Source organism: Thermobia domestica, chromosome 10 (assembly GCF_964235325.1).
Source record: "Thermobia domestica chromosome 10, izTheDome1.hap1.1, whole genome shotgun sequence".
NCBI classification, from domain to species: domain Eukaryota; kingdom Metazoa; phylum Arthropoda; class Insecta; order Zygentoma; family Lepismatidae; genus Thermobia; species Thermobia domestica.
This window is the reverse complement of record NC_137463.1, coordinates 194,690,111-194,712,641: the sequence shown is the minus strand read 5'-3', so window position 1 is coordinate 194,712,641 and position 22,531 is coordinate 194,690,111. Positions and strand designations below refer to the sequence as shown.

At 38.6% G+C, this 22,531-nt stretch overlaps 1 protein-coding gene across 1 annotated transcript; it reads right to left on the bottom strand.

Moving 5' to 3' along the window:
- Positions 1-984: 984 nt before the first annotated feature.
- On the bottom strand, positions 985-3,825 carry LOC145661719 (uncharacterized). The gene is made up of 2 exons (XM_081727052.1): positions 2,463-3,825; positions 985-1,889 (listed from the first exon to the last, which is right to left on the bottom strand). Exons 1-2 carry the CDS (start codon positions 3,823-3,825, stop codon positions 985-987), a joined length of 2,268 nt encoding a protein of 755 aa, XP_081583178.1.
- Positions 3,826-22,531: the final 18,706 nt, after the last annotated feature.

The following is a 22,531-nucleotide window of genomic DNA, read 5'->3' as shown; positions in this document are numbered from 1 at the left end:
GATGATATCGCTAAACTTCGATTTTTTAGGTGATCGGGAGCGATCACGAGAGCCTTGCGAGCTAGTCGAAGCAGTGGAATTTCGGCGCAATTGGGAGCGTGCTTCCATATCACGTTCGGAAGAACTCCGTGAGATGCCCGTGACAATCTTAGGATTGGTCTTCTGGCGGCCCGGGGGCCCTACATTCGGCGGTGGAGGTGGGTCCATCCCAACCTCAATATGAGGTTGAACGTATAGCGGGCAACCAAAGTGTATTAGATGTTACGTGATACCAGACAAGTGATAATTCAGATTTTGTTAGTAAGAGCAAGGTGTACTAGTAACACCTAAGTGTCGTGTATCACCTTACTTATGAGCGGACTTACAAACCGTGTTAGAACCAAAAACAAAGCAAAAGCACAATAGGAATCACCTGTAAGCAATGGACAGATGATAAACGCAAAAATTTAGTAATCCAATTCCTCTCGAAAGATGCTAATCTTTCTCAGTCCTTGATATGGAATGAGTGTATACGTCTCACAGATACGTATGCAATACCTGATCACAGGAGTATACACCGAAACCTATAAGCAAGGCTAGGAAAGTGGATAGTAGTATGTGTGCATACTTTTTTTTTTTTTTTTTTTTACACAATGCTAGCATGCTGAAGGCATGCTAGCCCCTTACAAGGGTTACGCCCTTTTCTCGGGAAGAGAAGGAATAGTAATATGGAAAGTAGGCAGCAGGGATGGTCTAAGTGATTTAATAATTTATATTAACTTTATTGATAATAAATTAAAGAGTATGAAAGTAGCATAGCAGACATTATGGCCTTTAGCCATAATCATTAGGATCGGTGATGAGATGGAGATGAGACTGAGGTGCACTGAACGCCACAACACAGTAAAGGCAAGGGTTAGTTAGACGAATGCATGTTATCTTCCGATCCTGGGGCTGCTCAGGATCATGATGAGAGACACAATGAGCCCTGTTAGAAGAGATGGATTACTGTGCGTATGATGGGAAGATGTAGTGCGAATCTGAATGAATGGCAAAGGCAGCTGCGATGTCTTGATCTGGATGATTTGGTGGGAGTGAATAACGGTATAAAGTAAAGAGGAGGGAGAGTGGCGGGTGGCGAACAGGATGTTGTGGAGCATAATCGATATCACTGTGTAGGATATCAAGGAAAAGGGGATGCTTCTGAGCCAGTCTATTGGTGATGTAGGAAAGTCGAAGTTTTTCAATGTGGTACAGGATGTGAGGAAAGGGGATGCGATCATACAGATCTTGTGTAGGACTGGGTAGCTTTATACGATATGCAATACGCAGGGCGTGTCGTTCTAGGATCTTCAGCTTGTTGTAAAAGGTTGGATGTGCAGCGACCCAAGCTGTGAACCCATAGGTGAGGACGGGTCGTAGGAACACCTTATATGTTGTCAGAATGGTATCTGCTCGTAGGCCCCAAGTTGTGCCAGAAAGTCTGCGAAGAAGATTCAGTCTATTGTAGGCTTTAGTGATAATCTGAGCTAAATGAGGACGCCATGTGAGGTGAGTATCGAATATAACGCCTAGGTACTTGACGTTTTTGGTAGGTTTGATGGGAGTATCAAGAACAGTAAGGTTCAGGCGTGTTGGGTTTCTATGGACGCGGGACCGTCTCTTAGGGTCAAGAAAAACTATGGCTTGAGTTTTCTCAGAATTTAGGCGTAATCGCCATTTCGAGCACCAATTAACAAAGATATCGATGGCAGATTGGAGTGCTGTGTTCAATTGATGGATCGTTTTGCCGAGAGCAAGAAATGCCGTGTCGTCTGCAAACTGGAAGAGATGTACATTTGAAGGAAGTGGAGGAAGATCGGCAACGAAGAGCAGATACAAAAGTGGAGATAATGCTGAGCCCTGTGGAACTCCGGAATGAATAAAGACAGGGTGTGATAAGGAGTTGTTTACAGATATGTATGTTATGCGACATGATAGAAAGTTGAAAATGAATCGGATGTAGCACATTGGTAGTTTACAGGACAGAAGCTTAAAGAAAAGCGCAAGATGCCATACCTTATCGAAAGCTTTCTCAAGGTCGAATAGAAGTAAACATGATGGCTGTGAGCGATTAAAGTGATTCGTAATGATATTGGTAAGGCGTAAGAGCTGGTCATGAACACCAATGCGAGGACGGAAACCTGCCTGATGGAGTGGAATGATGCGATGGCGAGAGAAATGTGGATGAAGTCTGTTAACAAGAATGCGTTCGAGAATTTTGCAGAAAACAGTGGTTAATTGGATTGGACGGTAAGATGATACTGAGGTAGCTGGCTTGTTAGGTTTTAGAAACATTAAGGTCTTGGAGGTTTTCCAATTGACGGGAATGATACCGGTACGTAAAATGAAAGTGAAAATATGCGCTAACAGGAGCAGTAAACAGAAAGGACTCTCTTTAATGTGACGGTAAGTGATAAGGTCCATGCCTGGAGCAGTGTTACGTTTGCGAGCTGTGACTTCACGAATTTCTAGAACTGTGATAGGCGTGGTAAGTTCGTGATGAGCTGGAAAGGTATGCTCTGTACTGGGTTGAAGATGACGAGATTCAACATTAAACGTATATGCAGGATGGCGTCGTTCAGATCTTTCAGGAGGAAATGGCGTGAAGATGGTTTGGAGGTGATTCGCAAAGGCATCAGCTTTGGCACTATCTGAGGTGAGTGGATGATCACCGTCAATGAGAGGATAAGGTGTTCGAGTGAGTTTGCCAGTCAATGCATTAAATCTCTTCCAGTATTTGGTAGGATGTGAAGTTGCGTCCAGTGTATTGCACGTTTTGACCCAGTTTCGAAGTTTATAGGCTATAACGTAGTTTCGAACCGTACGTTGGAGTTGTCGGTGATGGCGGAGAGCCTCCTCGTTCTTTGTACGTACGTAATCTCGGTAAAATTGTCGAGAACGTCTGATCATGTGAAGGTATTGAGGTGGTAATCGAGGACGCCATGGATATACTTGCGAGGTAGGTATATTCTCGGCAGATGCTGTATGGATAGAAGAGGTGATAGTATCCAGCGCCGAGTATAGTTCATCCTCAGTATTTGGTGGCTCGAGATGTTCAATCTTAGAAGTGAGATGAACTCTGTAGTTATCCCAATTAGCTTTGTCAAATCTAGGGACCTCCCTCGGTGGAATGTTTACAGAACAGGGATGTCGAAAGGAACGTTTGATAGTTAACTTGACTGGAAGGTGGTCGCTGCCAAGAGGGTCTAAGACTTCGATATGGCATTTACCGGCAAGGGTAGTTGAGGTGATGACAACATCCGGTGTGGTATCTGAGACAGGGCGTGTTGATTTTGGAAGTTTATGCAGAATGCAAGGTATGCGTGTTGTAACGAAGTCCTGGAATTGAGCCTTCTGGTAAGCGGGTCTACTATGAATGTTAATATCGGCCATGATAATGAAGTGGCGAAAATTGTTTGCGATATACTGAAGAAAGGAGTATGGTATTGCATGGCCGGGCCGAACGTAGATGGTCGCCAAGGTGATGTATAAAGCTTTGAAGTAGACGGTTGTGATAAGATATTCTGGAAGGTTGGAAATAGGAGCTTGGAAAGTACGATAAGATAACTGAGAAGCAAATCCAATGAGTACGCCGCCATTGGCGCGGAGGGCTGGTGTTTGATTGTCGGCTCGAAAGATCTGGTATCCTGAGAACTTACAAGACATACGAGGTGTGAGATGCGTTTCGTTTAGTAGAAACGCTGATGCATGTTCTTCCAGAAGAAGTTGTTCGAAGAGAGGTTTATGTTGATTGAGAGAACTGATATTGAGAAAGATAAGAACGATATCCATAAAGAAATTCATAATTTCAAACAGATGTTTCCAAGCGGGTGGTGTGAAAGTGAACTCGTTGACCTGTGTAGGTGGCATTGAAAGTAACGTTGAATATGCAGCGGGCAGCATACTGTACTTGTTGGAGTACATGCGGCCGTAGAAAAGGATGCACGTTTTGTAGCGTTAATGTGATGAACTGAAGAAGTTGAGATACTGTAACAGGCTGAGAATCAGGTGGTACATTGGAGGTAGGCGTGGAGTTGGTTGTTGGTTCACTTTGAGTGCGAAGTGGTGCCACTAAGTGAGGTTTATCCGGTGAAGGTGCGGGTCGAGCTTGACACTTAAAGCTATAAGTCGGGTGTTGTTCAGGACAAGCGGAGCACTGCGGTGGACGCTGCAGGTTAGGACAGGTACGTGTGGAATGAAGTCCAGCACAGTATCCACATTTCAAGTTATTCCTGCAGTTAGCGGTGGTGTGCGTGTTATATTCTTGACAACGCTCGCAACGGATTGGTACTGGTCGTGCAGTGCGTGATGGCTCGACACGATGCCGCTTGCGATAGATAAAAGCTCCGTTATCAAGTAGCTGGTTGATGGTGTCCTGCGTTTGAGATAACACTCGGACCATGTAAGTGGGACCTCGGTCGTTTCGAATGCGGATGCACTTGGAAACTTTGTATCCTTCTTCTGTGAGTTCTTGTAGAATCTCATCATCAGTAAGGTCAGGATTTACACCTCGTATGACCACGGAGAAGGCAGGCGTGCGAGGTGGAGGAGGCGGCTGTTTGATTCTCCGGTCAGTCAGTTTAGTGAGCTGTGCATTCTTGCCGAAAATTTCATAACTAAACTTGTTGCGAATAGTGGTAGCCAGATGTTGATCAGGAGATTTGATGATCATCCCATTTCTGGTGGCAACAATTTGTGAGATCTGAGCTCGCCGATAATATTTAGTGAGCTGAAGATAGATGTGCTTTTCGTTCTGATATTTCGTGTCAAAATTTGTAAGTAAGAACGAATAGATTGGTGGTTTTGTACTGTCAGATAGCGACGGAAACTCTGTGTCGTCGATTCTAAGTCGCTCACTATCAGAGTCTGAGATGCTATCTCGGCGATGACGTTTCGGAGATGGTGTGTGATGGTGACCTATAACTGGAGATCGTGATCTTTCCGGGCTATTGTCGGTACGGTGTGAATCTCGGTGCCTACGTCTGATATCCGAATCTACAGAGACGGTAGGACCAGCTATTACCGTAGGAAGTCCGACATGTTGTCCTCCAGTCGCCATATCGGGTCAACCAGTTATGGGCTCAAGGCCCACTGGTCGAAATGAGATGAATAGCAATGAGAAGTGAGATGAGAAAATACGATGAGTGTAATGAGTTTCAAAAGACAAGGAACCCTTCGAAAGCGATAACTTTCGTCTATCCTGTAAGTGCCGTATATGTGTTATGCTCTCAGGTACGTATTTCAATACCTGGTCCTCGCTGACACACTAACAAACACAAGACAGGCTAGGTTTCTTGATGAGGTAAGTATGCGTGTGTGCATACGCCGTTGCTTCTTAAAAATATCTAATATGTAGTTATATTAGCTGCGAGTACTTGATATTTCTACCTTTTTATATAAAAACGCAGAAAAATGTTTATACTTTAAACACAGCGTTCAGATAAAGTTTATACTGTAAGTTAAACTTGAAGTTTATATTAAAATATCTCCAACAGTTCTGTATTCTTTCGCGAAATAAGTAGGCTCAAACCTGCTGCCATCTATGTTCACACTTATGATTTCTACATAAATACTACAATTCATTATGCCTCATGGTTACCGAAATATGAGGAAATAAAGAGCGACATTATAGGTACGTGGGACTAGAGTACTAGAGTACTAGACGGCACAATTAAAAAAGTAATTAAGTTTGTCCTTTATTGAAGCTGAATGCTAACAAGACGCTAACAACGCGAACACTACCTTGTCGCCGAAAGTTAAGAGGTCAGCGTCACGTGGTTTTTGAGAACAACTGAAAATCGAACGCGCGCTGGCTTTTTACTTCAATCTAAAGAAAAGCGTCTCGCAAGTGAAGCGTGGGTTGCCCGCACTACAGCTTGCGCTAAGCAGAAATAAGCTTTTGTGTATAAGCCAAAGCGAAATAAAATCAAATAAAAGCGGCAGGCAAGCTTGCGGCAAGCAAACATGCTGTCTGATTTGTATCGCGTAAAAAGTGAACATAAGCCAAGAATTATAATTCACTGTATTTCACAAGGAATAATATTGATAATCTCCATTTTCTCTTTTAAAACATGCACACACAGAAGCGGAAGCAACTAGCATAGTAGCAGGTTGAACTTGAAACTTTGTGGCGTCATCGGTACGTGGCCAATAAGAGTGATACTTCAACTATGTATTGGATGAATCTCTTTGGATCGGCGAAAATGCGCTGCGGGGCCGAAAAGTTTTGGCGAGATGTGCCTAGTTGCCCATCGGTGGTTCACGACGCTTACGACATGGAGAAAATTCTTGTCTGGAGCACTGGCAACACTCTAACTCCTCTACACCATCAGAAGAGTGGCAGAACGTTATTGTGGAAATTTTATTCCGTAACACTATGAACTCAAACTTTACCGCACTGAAATTCGGAAATCCTTGAGTGAATTGAGTAAAATCTTCAGGGCTGGTTCCAACAAGACAAAGCAACTGCGCACACGGTCGTGCCTCACTAAAGTTTTCGAGAAAGACTACATAAACTCACGTGGAAACTGACCTGCAACGACTCCAGACAACACCTTCCCTGGATTTTTATCTGCAGGTTACCCTGAATGGATAGGTACACCAGAACAATCCTCACGCACATTAGAGAAACTGTAGTTACCTTCCTCAAAGAGCACAAATAACTCCAGTAACCTTTATGTATTTTCTAATACGAAAGTTATTTGAAGATATGTCTTCTGGCCACAGGAGGACATTTCTAATAACACAATAACATCTATAGAGAAAATGTTATTGTTATAAGCATCGGCGCAAATCTGTCTTAAACTTTGGGGGGGGGGGACGATTAAGACCGTTCCCATATATATATATATATATATATATATATATATATATATATATATATATATATATATATATATATATATATAAAAGCGATATTCAAAATATTTATGAAGTTGAAAACAATCGCATTCCACGTACAACAATAATCCTTCTTACCATTTCTAAGAATGTCATTAACTTTCCATTTTCTTATGCTCTTTGTTCAGAAATAATACTGTATTTGTCAAATTTCATTCCATGTAAGAACTGCCTCCTTTTGTTCTTTCTTTCGTCCTTTCTACTTTTCTGTTTCTTTTTCTTGATGTTATCTCTTTCGTTTCGCCTATCATACTTAATCGGCCGTTGTCAGTTGTGATTCAATTCGGTCGTCATCAGTAACACCTAAACTAAGAGGAGTTGATAAGCGAAACTGGTGTTCCACACCAACTTGCGCGGATATCAACATGACGGAACTTTAGTTACTATAACAAAGGAAAAAATATATTGTTCAGCTATTTTTAAAAGAAGGAAATGTTTGAATTCAAGAAAATCAAAACGGGGAAATAATTAAGTAGGCCAAGAGGATGCTTCCTTTCTCTTGTATGGATAGAATAAAGGGTTAGATTCACTAGTAAATTTTTATATCATATCATATAGGATTTATCGGTCTGCAATTCTTGCCATTATAAATTCAATTTATGCATAAATTAAAAATATATTTAATTCTCAAACTCAGGTGGGCAATTGCCCACTTCCTTCCCTGTGTTGGGCATAGCCCCTCGAAACAAAATCCTAAATACGCCATTGGTTGTCTTCAACATTGGGAGGTGGGCAGATTTGAGGTTTATGAAACTCATATTACGATAGATGAATCTGATCAACTCTTGTAGGGTATATTATATATTAGGCGATGTAGATGAAGTAGTAGTACATATCAGTATTACAAATCACTGCCGTGAACACATTCTGAAATCTGAATACATGCATATTTATAATTGATATTTTTCTAATTAGGCATCCACGTTAAAATTGTTTTATAATAATATAAAAATGACTTCCTCAAAACTACGAAGAAAGAATATCAATCATGTATGATGGAACAATACTCTTATTTGAGCAAAATGATGATAATTTCAATAGCATTACAGGAATTGTTACAGAAATCTGACGCATGTCATATACTCTTTAGTTAACAGATATAATCTTAAGATTATGGAGAAAAATATTCCAGCAATTGAATTCTTTTCTTTGCTTATGAAGCATCCTCTCTCAAAACAAAAATTGGGAAACGTGGAAATACGTAGGAACAAACCACGGTATGTCCAGGAATGCATTAAACTAGCAGAGAAGAGAAAACAGGCAAAATCACGTTGGCTACAAAATCCGAATGAAATAACTATACAAAATTTCGAAGACATCAGGTGGGAAACTTCCAAAACTTTTAGAACAAAGAAACGCGTTTTTATTAATTCTAAAATTTAGGAACTTGAAGATAATAGTAAAAATAAAAACATTCGGGACATGTATAAGGGGGTTTCTCAACGAATTTAAGAAAGGCTATCAACCTCGTGCTTATATTAAAGAAAGCTGATGGAACAGTTCTCACTGATACAGGTAGCATTTTAAATAGATGAAAAGATTTCTTTGACGAGTTGCTTAACACTCAGCCAAAAACTAATGTGCGTGGAGAAAGGGAGATACACACCGCAGAATCGTATATTCCAGAACCCAACAGAATAGAAGTAGAAATCGCTATAAAGAAATTAAAGAAACACAAATCTCCGGGTGTAAACGAAATTCCGGCTGAGTTAATTTTAGCTAGAGGCGAAAAATTGTGGAACAAGATACACAAACTCATTCTCCTTATCTACAACAAGGAAGAATTACCACAAGAGTGGAAGGAATCAATCATTGTTCTAATAAACAAGAAAGGCGACAAAACTGACTATAATAATTATCGAGGCATTTCTCTTCTCTCAACATCCTATAAAACCCTTTCAAACATTCTATTAGCAAGATTGACCCCATACGCAGATAAAATTATTGGAGATTATCAGTGCGGATTTAGGCGAAATGGATCAAGTATCGACCAAATTTTTACCATTCGCCAAATACTCGAAGAGAAGTGGGAATACAATACCCCGGTACATCAACTATTTATTGATTTTAGAAACGCTTATACGACTCAGTTAGGAGAAAAACATTGTACAACGTTCTTACAGAATTTGGAATACCGAAAAAGCTAATTAGATTAATTAAGACTTGTTTAAATGAATCCCAAAGTAAAATCCGGGGAGGAAAATTTTTGTCCATGAGCTTTCATGTCGAGAATGGACTGAAGCAAGGAGATGCGTTTTTGCCATTATTATTCAGCTTTGTCCTCGAATACGCTAAAGGAAAATCAAAGATAGCAACCAGGACCTAGAGCTGAAAGTTGTTCACCAGATTATGGCGTACGCTGATGATTAGAATTTAATAGGGGATGATAGAACAATAGAAAGAAGTGCTGAGGTCTTATTAAACGCTTGCAGGGACATGGGTTTAGAAGTAAATGCAGAGAAAACTAAATACATGGAAGTGCGTAGGGACCGTAATACGTCAAATTATGAATGTGTTAAAATATTAAACAATACTTTTGATAAAGTGGATAGTTTCAAATATCTAGGATCAACATTAACAGACGAAAATCATATTCACGTACAAATTAAATGTCGGCTCAAACCAGGAATTCGTGTTATTATTCAGTTCAAAATCTCTTGTCGTCGCGAATTTTGTCGAGGAATTTGAAGCTTAAAATATATAAAATGATAATCATGCCTCTTGTTCTGTATGGTTCCGAAACATGTTAGCTTACTCTGAGGGAAGAATATAGACTGAAAGTATTTGAGGACAAGATCCAGAGACGAATATTCGGACCCAAGAAGAACAGGAATGGGGAATGGCGGAAACTTCACAACGAAGAACTACATAATTTATACGGATTACCAAACATATAAGGGTAATCAAGTCTAGGAGGCTTAGGTGGGCAGGTCATGTAGCTAGGATGGAAGAAAGTAGAAACGCTTTCAAAATCTTGACTGAAAGATCAATCGGAAAACGATAATTAGGAAGACCAAGGCGCAGATGGGAGGACAATATTAAGATGGATCTTGCAGAAATAGGAATACAAAGTAGTAACTGGATCCAGTTGGCTAAGGAGAGAAGTCAGTGGAGAGCTTTTGTGAACGCGGCATTGAACCTCCGGGTTCCATAGGCCATAGAATTAGTTAGCTTACGAAGCATGAGTAGATGCCTAGGCTGATACTACAAATAGATGAAATGCGCAATTACTGAAAAGATGGGTTCTACTGACATTTGATAGTCTATATCCTCTTCGTGTGCTAGGGCCTAGGGGAGAGGAGGAGATAAGATTTCATATCAGGTTACATCATGCACAGTCGCACACCTTCATTTTCATTAAAAATGGAAAAGCCAAGTGAAACCAACTTCATCTCACTTTCCTTTGTGGCACTCGGACACAAATCTGCGAAGAGGACTTTTCAAATCGGAGTATTGGGAGAGCCTCCAGTTCCAATATTGGGGGACATATCCCCCTATTTCCCCGGAATTTGTGCCTGTACCTACAGCTGAGACAACGTTCCAGCATAAGGAGAGGGGCATATCCTCCTCTGGTATTCATTGCAATTTGTGCCCAAGTAACGGAAGTGGAATTAATACATATTGATGAGACTACTTACCGCACTACACCACAAAGTTCAAATTGGAATACTACAGAATACGATTCTTTTTTTTAAGAAAAAATGGAAAAGCCAAGAGAGATCAATTTCATCTTTCATTCCTTTCTGGCTGTCGGACACAAATCAACACACTTATCCCAAAAAGCACTTTTCATATCAGATTATTGGGGGGGACAGTCCCCCAGGTCTAAGATTGGGGGACATGTCCCCGTCGTGCCCCTGGGATTTGCGCCAGTGGTTATAAGTACCACTTTAAATTTCACTAATTTACAATCTTATTTATCACTAATCTACAGTTACTTTCTGGACACTTTGTACAATACAAAAGCACTAACATTAAATCGTTCATACATATAAACTACGGTACATATTTATTCGTTAATTGTCTTCGTAGTTCGGATAGAAAAGTACAGAATAGATTTTTTGCTGTAGTATTTTGATTATGAACTGTTCGATATGAATGAATGAAACTATTTATCACTTACGAGGGGTATCCAAAAGTTTTAATTATCACCATGAAAGAAAACACATATAATACTCACTGTAATTGGTCAAAGTTGGTTCTTCTCCATGTAGTCTCTCTGCAGAGTCACACATTTTCCCAGCGTTTCTTCATTTGTTTCAAGCCCTCTTTGTAGAAGTCCTCCGACTTCCTCGAAAACCACTGTTCCACTTCAAAAATGGCATCTTCTTTGTCGTCAAATCGCCGACCACGAAGTGGTTTCTTCATCTCGGAAAAGAGGTAGAAGTAATTTGGCGCAAGATCAGGCGAATAAGGTGGATGTGGCAAACGTTCATAGCCTAACCGGTGAGCGGTGACAACGGATGCTTGGGCCGTATGGAGTTTGCTTCTGAAGAGGTGTCAACAAGCGAGAAATCATCGTGCAGACACCTTATTCATGTACAGTTCCTTCACTCACTTTCTGAACTTAGTCCAGTCTCCGCCATCACTATTTCTAGTGTTGCCACGAGACGAGACGAGACGAGACGAGACAGAACCTTTTAGACGAGACACGAGACGAGACAGACTATTTGTCCCGTCTCGAAAACGAGACGAGACACGAGACAAGACGGGACGTCTCTTGAAATGTATCGTCTCGTCTCGTGTCTCGAAAATGAAAACGCTGGCGGAAATGGCCAAGATTGAAATTGCCAGTAGTCATATAGATTGCAAAAGGAGAAGACATGTTTGTGTGAAAACATGTTGAAAGCCTTCATAGAAAAGTGTCCTCTGACTATTGAATGAAACAATCGTGATACATGAGCTTCCAGGAATATCATGCTTAATGTCTTGTCCCCAATTCCCCTTGCTGTAAACTGAGGAATTCTCATTTTTTTTTCATTTCTGGCTGGAATAATGACAAACAAAATCAAAGACAGGGAAGATTTTTACAAGGTCAAGAAACCGAACTACCACGACCATCTATTCAATTTGAAAACTGGATAAGGTCTACACTCATTACAGGCTGTAGTTGAAAGTTCTGGCTGGGATGGCGGAAGAGAACAGAACACACTACACTTGTCTTTATTCTCTGGTGGCGGTATTCTCTTTGCTATATGAACCAAAAACGGTAATTGAAGTATGTCATCTTGCAACTAAAATTTTGTCTTCTCTCTCTCTCTCTCTCTCTCTCTCTCACACACACACACACACACACACATAAAACACACTTTTACCGTTTTAACAATCGCTCGCTTATTATACAGCAGTCATGTTGTAAAATTCACCTCTTTGTTTGGAAGGCGGCCGAAGGACAAAAAAGCAAAGATATTATCGACGAACCCTTCAAATTGTTTGCTTTCAGCAAATTTATGATACTAACAATAACATTTAGAAGTGAAGAGGTTTTACAGGGGGACCTTCGTTTTGTTACGCGGAAATGTTTGATCTGACCAGAGTGCGAAATTGCCCTCTGCTTCCATGTTGAGAGGAGAGGAATACTTCCCTTTCCTAGTGAATAATATTCATTAGGGCCTAAATTATCTTCAGAAATGGTTTCTTACAGAGTGTAAAGAACATTTGGTATAATATTCATGGAACTCCGTTGAAAGCAGAAAATATCATGAGAATGATCAAAATGCGAACATTGAAGAACATAATTAACAGAAAAGAAATAGGATACCCATAATTTTAAACCTGCTATAAAATGTATATCCTATATTTTTACTAATTTCTTATTCCCATGAAAGTATCCTGGGGAGGATATTCTCTCCAATTTTTTCAGACTGAAATCCTGTTATCCCGTACGATTTCGCCCCCTGACACAATACGAAAAAACAAATGCTGTTAAAATCCATACACATGACCCTTCCGGGACTCAACCCGGGGCCTTCAAGCCGATGGTCTATCGCCGCAGACCGCTCGGCTTGGTATGAAGACGTACGTTGTATGATTGCGAATAGATCACGACAATATAAGAAACTTTAATCCAAAATGGCCACCCAAAAATCAACTACTTTTTTAGACTACTAGCTAATCTGGGTGTACTGTCATAAGTTTGTTACACAAACGGGGCAACCACCATATAGTGGCACACATCCCGCGGTTATGGGAACAGATTTGTACCATGGAGGTGAAGACTGGCCCCAAGCATTCTTTGGTCCGATGTGTCTTTCAGCTTCCATTACTATGGCACTTTAAGTAGAGCTTACTGTGCAGTAACATATAACATTTCAATCAAGTACTTTCCATTACTCAATAAAATTATTTGGTTCCGAGCTTTTTTTTAAAAAAAAAAGAAGAAGAAGAAGAATTGCAACAAATCTAAATATGCTAAAATGGAAAGTAGTTTTTGGATTGGTATGGAAACCTAAAAGCTGGAATATATGAAATCAAAGTGTACACACATATCTATCTCTCTATTTATCTATATATCTTTCCATCTCTCTCTCTCTCTCTCTCTCTCTCTATATATATATATATATATATATATATATATATATATATATATATATACAGACACTATAAAGCAAATGGGCTGATAGTGTCGGGGATGGTGACACCTTTACATCGAACTTTGCTTGTCATGTAAAAATTACACTAGTATACAAATTTTGATCAAGGTCGTGCTTATGTTGGTTTTTCGTCGGTTTCTTAATGATTTGCACCCGCTGAATACGAGTATGACAGTTAGTTTCCCGTAATGTAAAAATTTGTGATAATATAAGCATATCAGATTTTATTAAAACAGTAATATATTATACAATTGTATCTTACGAGAACATTGAACTACAAGCATAACACAAACATTGTAGTCGTGCTTCTGTTGATTTTTCATTGGTTTCTTAATGATTTGCACCCGCTGAAGACGAGTATGACAGTTACTTTCCCGTAATGTCGTGATGATATAAGCATATCAGATTTTATTAAAACAGTAACATATTATACAATTGTATCTTATGAGAACATTGAACTACAAGCATAACACAAACATTGTAGTCGTGCTTCTGTTGATTTTTCATTGGTTTCTTAATGATTTGCACCCGCTGAACACGAGTATGACAGTTACTTTCGCATAATGTCAAAATTTGTAATGCTATAAGCATATTAGATTTTACTCAAACAGTAATGTATTATACAATTGTGTCTTATAGGAACATTGAATTACAAACATAACACATTTTGGACATCAACTTTCTGGGTAACAAAAATCTACATAACAATACATAAATACTAAAATATATGAATATTACATTTCTTATAAAAATTATATACAAAAGTACTTGAGATTGGAGGGAAGTGTTCATCAAGTACTGAAATTCCGTAGTCAAAAGTGAAAGTTATTGGTTCTTTTTTTTTTGTGGGAAACGCTCACTTAGTCATGGACTAACCCCCAAATATAATCACCCATCATTGCACAGACCCACCTTTCTTGGTATCTGCTTTCCATTACCTCAATGTCCTTATGGAAACGTTTCCCTGCTCTTCGCTAACATCTCCTTAATTCTCCCTAAAGAAATCCAAGTATGAATGTAGCATATGTAATTTTAAAGACATTCTACATCCCAATGCTCGATATTGATCAATGAGTGTCTTAACTTGGTGTTCAATCACTCCACTTCGGTTACGCACAAGAAATCCCGTCACCAATTTATGAAAGGCCTCCCAAGCGTTTCTTTCCAACTCCGTCATTTTTTGTTTAAGTGGAGCACTATTAAGCATGACACGAATCTGAGGCCCTGTGAAAATGCCAGACAGAACTTTTGCCTCTGATAAAGCTGGAAACATTTGTTTGATACATTGTAGGGTAGGTGAATTGCGACCCAGAGCTTTCACAAATTGTTTTGCCAATCCCAGCTTAATATGTAATGTTGGCATGAGAATCTTCCCCCTGGGCACTAATGCTGCAGTTATCACATTATGTGTTCCTGGAATAAGCTCCGTTCTTTCAGGCCACACGGTTTGATCATAATGCTGGTTAGTTGTCCGAGTGTCCCACAGACATAGAAAGCAGGAATATTTAGTATAACCACTTTGCAGCCCAAGAAGAAAACCAATAATATTGAAATCCCCACACACGTCCCATTGATGTTCCTTATATTTTGTTTTCTCCAACATCAGCTTCACACTTGAATAACTAGCTCTATTTAATCAATTTACAATTCTGCTATGTATCTTTAGAATCTATATTCTCTGTTTCGTACTCCGAACAATTATCTTTAATAACAAGTGCGATACCACCTAGCGAGTATCGAAGGAAAAGGACCCAAATTACTCTGCACAAATCAGTATAGGAGAAAAATAAAACATGCTTATATCATTGAAAATATTGACACTACATAAAAATAAGTGCCAGATTCGTGTTCAGGGGGTCAAAATACATAAAAATTCATCAAGAAATAATAATAAGCAAAATTTTGTATACCAGTGTTATTTGACATTAGTGTCTTCATCTTCGACGTACCTATGAGCAATTTACTGTATATTCGTGTATTGAAACTGGTGAAACAAATTACAATGTTTCAGAATGTAAAAAAAAAAAAAAAAAAAAAAAAGCCAGGTTCGAGAAGCCTCAGACAACTAACAGCAGAGATATATTATCTTGTAAACTATTTTTCCTTGCCTCGTGAGCTTATTTGAATTTATTTTTAAGACCTTTAGGCAACTTTGGCCCACCCCGAATGGATGTTGATGGGAAAATTAGTGGAATGAAGAAAGTGGTAGGATACTAGACAACTTCGAGAAAACACACACATACGAAAAATGAAATGAAATGAAATGAAATCTTTGAGTTTTACGTTCCACGGTTATGCCGGTTAGGCTAAAGGAGACGGTGATGATAAGTAATGAATGAAATGGTGGAATGAAGAAAGTGGGAAGAAACGAGAGAACCCCGAGAAAACCCACGCACACGGTGTTTGTCCACCACAAAGTTTACTTGGCGGGGGCTGGGATCGAACCCGAGACCCCAAGCACCAGAGGTGAACGCTCTACCACTGACCTACCGCGTCCCCCACACACATTCGACGTTTGTCCACCACAAAGCTCACATGGCACTAACCGAGATCGAACCGACGACCACATACACCAGAGGTGAAGGCTTCACGGTGTAGCTACCGTGACATTTCTTGTCTTGTGTGTTCTGGGTAATACGTGTAACTTAGTTGTATCTTGATTAGCATGGTGCTGTCTGCTACATTTTACTTTCGTTCCCATGGTATGCTGCTATATTTTTTACGAGACAAAACGAGACAAACGAGACGAGACGAGACGAGACGGGACAGAACCTCTCGAGACGAGACACGAGACGGGACGAGCACATTTTTTCGAGACGAGACACGAGACGAGACGAGCTTTGCACGAGACGAGACGAGACGGCCTAAAGTCTCGTCTCGTCTCGTCTCGTGGCAACACTAACTATTTCCATGGTGGATCTTCTGTCTTCGAGAATAACGGCCTCCACTCTCTTCACCACGGCAAGATCATCCCTTGATTGAGGGTCTCTCCGCTCGTGGCTCGTCTGTGAGGGACATGTGACCACTTTGAATGTTCCGCTTCTACCTCACAACCGTGTCATATGATGCGCTTTCATCCCCATAAACAGCTTTCATTTCGTCGTGGATTTGGCGTGCGTTGTTGCCTTTCAAATGTAGGAACTTCTTGACACTTCGAGGTTCAATTTTGTTCATCATGCAGGTTGATGTCTTCTACAGGCTGTAGAAAAAAAATACTTTATACACATATTTGATATTTGCACAAGTATGCATAGAAATGACACTGATTATGCACAAAAAGTTTCATGTAAATATCTGTATAACTTTTTTATGATAATTAAAAGTTTTAGGTACGCCCTCATAATTTGCAGGAACCTGCGTGTATTCTCATTGTTCATACTTACACAACCTTGAGTAAGAAACATGTGTGATTAGGATTGACAGATTTTTCAGAGGGAGAGAGAATAAAAAAGAATTTTACGACTTTGAAGGAGAAAAAAGGAAGATATTAATTTTCAGAATTTACATATAAAAACCTCATATATGGATAGTAACATTTTAGTTGGAAATAAGGATAGTTTCAATAAAAAAAATAATAATTGCAGTACATAAAGCAAAGAAGAGTATTAAAATCGCGATGGAAGCTCATCTAGTTCCAATCCCACGTTAATATCTGATAACCATAGTGTATGTTTTGTATTATTCATAGAATTACTATCATCCGTTTCTCTTTAAAAAGCACTGTGGATTTGTCCATTAGCGGAATTTATATTTTTCTTCTGTCGTATATTGTAAAGGTATATATATATATATATATATATATATATATATATATATATATATATATATATATATATATATATATATATATATATATATATATATATATACAAAAAGTTGAGTACTGAACAATAATCCTGAAAAACATGATGGTTATTTTAGTTTGATTGTTAAGTTAATTTTAACAATTGGCGAATGTGGTTGCCTCAGAGGGGCTATTTAATTGACTGTGATCGGTTGTGTAGATTATCTCAGCGCATAAAAAAGGAAGTTTCTAAGAGAGATGTATCATCAAAGTACCTTTGGAGTCACCCCTCGCTCCATAAATCACGGTCATTTAATGGAAAAACGTATATGTGGCAAGCCTTATCGCCTTAACCAAGACCTTGTTAACAAGCAGGTGCCACGTAGGAGCTATCCATCTTGCTCCGGTAGTTGGCAGCCTCAGCTGCCCGAGTTGACCTACAGTCAACAACAGTTAGAGACAACGGAAGATTTCAACTATTACGCTTCTCCACCCGCATATGGTGTAATGAGGAAACCCATTCCACGTTGTGGTGGAATAGCGTGGATGCCTGGTCAACAGTACCCTCCTAGAAAACGAGGGAAGAAGAAACGAAAGCCTCCAGCAGGAAATGTGAAGCCTGCAGTGGAAAATCTACAATTTTTAGAAGACCATGAAGAACTACGCTCCGAGGTAAGCACAGCAATTTGTAAAGATAAACCATCCACTTTGGCTAAATCGAGCTCTTCGTCACGCATGAAAAGAAAGGAATCCAAGGACCAAATAATTCGATTTGTAATAAAGTATATTATGTTATTTTATAAAGAGCCAGATGAGTCGGAGACATATATGCTTTTGGTAAATTGCGCCAAAGCCCGTGGACCACTCTTTGTTTATCATGCATTTCGATACTTGTTTTCACGTCAATTGGTACTACGTCATGTGCAATTACTTTCTTCCAGTGATGTGAGAGCCAGGAGTACTCTTAAGAATATAAAAAGAAAGAAAAAATATGAGGTTGCTGCTAAACTGCAAATGAGCGTCAGTTGTAGTGACAGTATTACAGCACGAACTAGTTTTGCGATGTCAAACACTGGCAATCTAGAGCAATCCTCTTTCACAGCACAGTTTGTGGGCGTGGAAATATATTATAAAGATAGCGATACTGTTATCAAGGCGAAAATGAATATGGCTTTGCTCACAAGAAAGAAAGCAATTCTGTCTGCACCAAGGAATAGCAACGCAACACCAACGAGCAGTTGCCTGATGATTCAGATTGAAAAAGCTCTTATATTACTTCGTACTTTTGCTGTTTATCCAAAATTAACAGAAAAATCAAATTCAAGAAAGAAATCCTCTTACCGTGTAATATCTTCTCCGAATTCAGTTAATTTATTTCATTATGTTGCTCGTTCGTCTTCCGATTTATCTTCTAATGAAGATCAATGTCTGACCCAGAAACTTATAGCGAATTGTTTACATGAAGAAATATATTACACAAACAACATTATTTCGATGCATCAACGAATAAAAATGTCTGCGTGCCTAAAAACAAAAACAATGTTATCTAGCCTTAATAAGGCACAGCCAACTCTATCAAACGATTGGCTATCCTGTGAGGTCGGAGAAGCCAATAGTATACTTTTGGTTTGTTCGATGCTATCGCTAAAAAGAAAAGCAAGAAGGAAAAGGAATAGACATGGTTTAAAACCTGTTTTTCTGAAAGGACAGAAGAATCAAATTTGTTCTGGAAAAGATTATTCTGATATTCATTTGCCTTTAGCATGTCCTGTTTTGTACACAGAAGTACTAGAAGAAGAAAATGATATTAAAATTATTTCAACATCTCTAAATTTAGTTCAGATGCAGCCTCTTTGTCCTGATTCGCTATCTGAGTCAGTTCCTCTTTCGCTTCAATTGATGTTTCCTTCTTCAAGTTCACCGTTTACTCCGTTCGCAGTTACTGCTTCAAGAATGTCTGCGCGCCTAGACACCAAAACAAGGTTGTCTGGCCCTGATAAGGCACAGCCAACTCTTGTTTTGTCCACAGAAGTACTAGAGGAAGAAACTCAAATTGAAATTATTTCACCATCTGCAAATTTAGATCAGTTTCAGCCTCTTGTCCCTGATTCGCTATTTGATTCAGTTCCACTTTCGCTACAATTGATGTCTCATTCAAGTTCGCCGCTTATTCCGTTTGCAGTTGCTGCTCCAAGCAGCACGTCCGATAGAGATACTGACGTTAAAATTTGTTATCCGCCTCCATGTAAAACTGCTTCAACTCTTCTTCCTGTTCCTCAACCTTCTATTAATGTTCCCCGAGGTGTAACGTTTGAGGAAGAGGCTCAACTAAATGTTGATGACGCATCTTGTCAGATTGTGACTCAAGAGACAGTTGAAAGCCTGTCGGTACAACCAGCAACAAGTTCCGAGGAGGAAATAGTAGCTTGTTCAACATTGATGGCTGATGAGAGTTTAGAAAAGCTACCAGTATGTGTAAAAGAGAATAATTCAATGTTAGATTGTACATCTAATTTTCAAGAAAAGTTTGATGAGTTAAGCACAGATATTCAGGAAAAAATATGTAAAGTAGAAGCAAAATACGAAGCCTTCGTCATCAAGGAACTGAATAGTGTGGTTGCTAAAGGACTCAGAAGAACTCAAAGCAAAAAGAACAGACGAATTCTGTATGATAAAGCTGTCGAGTTAGAGGAGAAAATTTTAGGAGAACTGCCGTTGTATCAACATTATGATGCTGACTTCTGGTCTCATTTGCTAAGGGATTATCTGCGTAATGAGGAAAAAATGACAATTCTTAAACGATTTTACAAAAATAAAAGGATTAAAGCTAAAGAAACAATTAGAGAGTGGCTGAATTCGTTCGACTTTGAACAATCTGGTATCGGAAGGAGGGTACTTAATTGCGTTCTCAACGCTTTCCGTTGCTTTCAATGATTTCTGTTGTCTTTGGTTTTCTTTAAAAAAAAAAAAAAAAACTTTTAGCAGTGAAGAAGATAACGTAAATCTTGTATTACATGTTAAAAAAAGATTCCAATAACCTACGAACTTCGAATAGCGTAAGTTAAAAAAAAATTTATACGCTCATTTAATAGTACAGTAAATAAAGGTCTGAACCCGGAAAAAATTCATACAAGCAAGAAACTTTGCAAGAAGTTTCTTTATGATGTCCTAATCAATATACTAAAAGTCCCCGAAAATTCATGCTGTGCTCTGGCCGCCATCTTGGAAAATGGCGGATTTTCCTAATATTTACAAAATACGCCATAACGTCCTTGCTAATTGACGTATTGTCATGAAACTTCCACTAAATTAAAGAGGAATAAATAAGAAATCTAAAAATAGTAGTATTATTGTTATATTTTGTTTCCATAAGTGAAAAATAATTAAATAATTAAGATTTTGAAACGTACAAAAACATATTTTGAGAAATAGCTCTAAAAGTATGCAAGATACCCGGCTTCAGTACATAAACTAAAAGGAAGATGCAAACTTGTTCTTTCATTTAGCGCAATTTTGGTTACATTATGACAAACCATAACGAAGATATGATTATTTTTCTAAACATAAATGAATATTGTTTTACGGGTTGCATAACTACGCGCATAAACTTGAATTCTTAAAATTTGTAATGACGCCCTTATAATTAAAATGTATCAATGAAAGTTTCACTAATCCCATCAGAAATATTCAGGGAAATTTAAATATAATCTTCAATACTTCTTATATTACCTAAAATTATAGTTTCGCCATATTAAAAACATGTTGTATAATAGATCGAAATAGGTATTAAATTTATTTCATAAAATGATCAAAATGAGGTACAATGCATTCCTTAAATTACCTTGGAAATTTCACAGCATTGCTTTTGTTATTTTTTGATTTGTATTTAATCCATATATTAAGATGTGGTTCTATTTTCATGTACTATATCGTCTTAGACAGTTGTGAGAAAATTGCTTATTATGTTTATTCTTCTCTTTACAGGCTGAAAAGTGAATAAAATATCATTGAACATTCTATACGCTTAAAAGTACGATACAGTGCAAATACCTTCTGTGCTTGCCTTAGTATTATTGTATTGTAGTAAGAAGCCTCAAGATGGACGAGAAAAATATTTGTATTTTATGTGGTGAGTGCCTTGATAAGGATGTAACTGTAAAAGTAGGATTGAAAGGAATTCACACGTTAGTTGACGCTAGTAAGAAAAGAGAAGATAAGAAATATGAAATGATGCAAAATTTAGACATACTTGTAGTTCATGTTCATTGTAGGAAAGAGTATACAAGACCAAGCAGTATTGTTTCAGTCAAACGTAAAAGAGAAGAAGACTTATCAGATACTTCTGAAATATTTCTTCGTTCAAGTGTGCCTAAATTTGATTACAAAGTTAATTGCCTGTTTTGTGCGGAAGAGTGCAAATTTCCTAACACAAAATTACCAAAGAATCGCCGAAGAAGGATAAGTAGAGTTGAAACTATGGATATTAAAGATACTATATTACAAATATGTTCCCTTCGGAACGATTCATTGGCAAAGGAAGTCGCGATTCGTATAGCAGATGCAATTGACTTAGTAGCTGCGGAAGCGCGTTATCACCACGATTGTTATATTGACTTCAGAAATGTGCCAGAGAGAGAAGACCGAGGGAGGCCATCCAATGTTTTAGGACAGACATTTGAAGAGTTGATTAATTATCTTGATGAAAATGATGAATGCCAGTACACATTAGCAGAGTTAATGGACATTGCAAAGAATATAACTGGAGTTACCGAAGAAATGTGTGACAAGAAAACTTTGAAGAAGTATTTGAAAGATCATTATAAATCAGGACTTGTATGTACTGAGATACCAGGGAAACCTTCTATTTTTAGCTTCTTAGGTACTTCTCACAAAATCATTTCTGATCAGTGGTATGCGGAGAGACGGAAAGCAGAAGAAAGTGAAAGGATGAGAATAGTAGAAACAGCTGCTCTTATAATAAGGGAAGATATTCGACGAAAAGTTTATGATACTAAAAATTATCCAACTATCGACGAAATGGAAGAGGGTGGTATAGATCTTCTACCTGAAACACTGCGGGTTTTTACGCATAGTGTTGTTTCAGGAGGAACTAAAAGCAAAATTAAAGATAGTACTAACGTACTCAGAAAAGAAAAAGTTATCAATCATGCAATCATTAGTGCTTGCAGACCAAGATCATTTACATCTCCTATTCAACTCGGACTGTCTGTTT

Bases quoted from the DNA above. Each gene is read 5' to 3' on its own strand.
- LOC145661719 (XM_081727052.1), bottom strand. From the start codon at position 3,825: ATGAATTTCTTTATGGATATCGTTCTTATCTTTCTCAATATCAGTTCT. The intron at 1,890-2,462 runs GTAACACTGCTC...TTCATTCCGGAG, and splicing joins TGAAGTCACAGCTCGCAAAC to TTCCACAGGGCTCAGCATTA.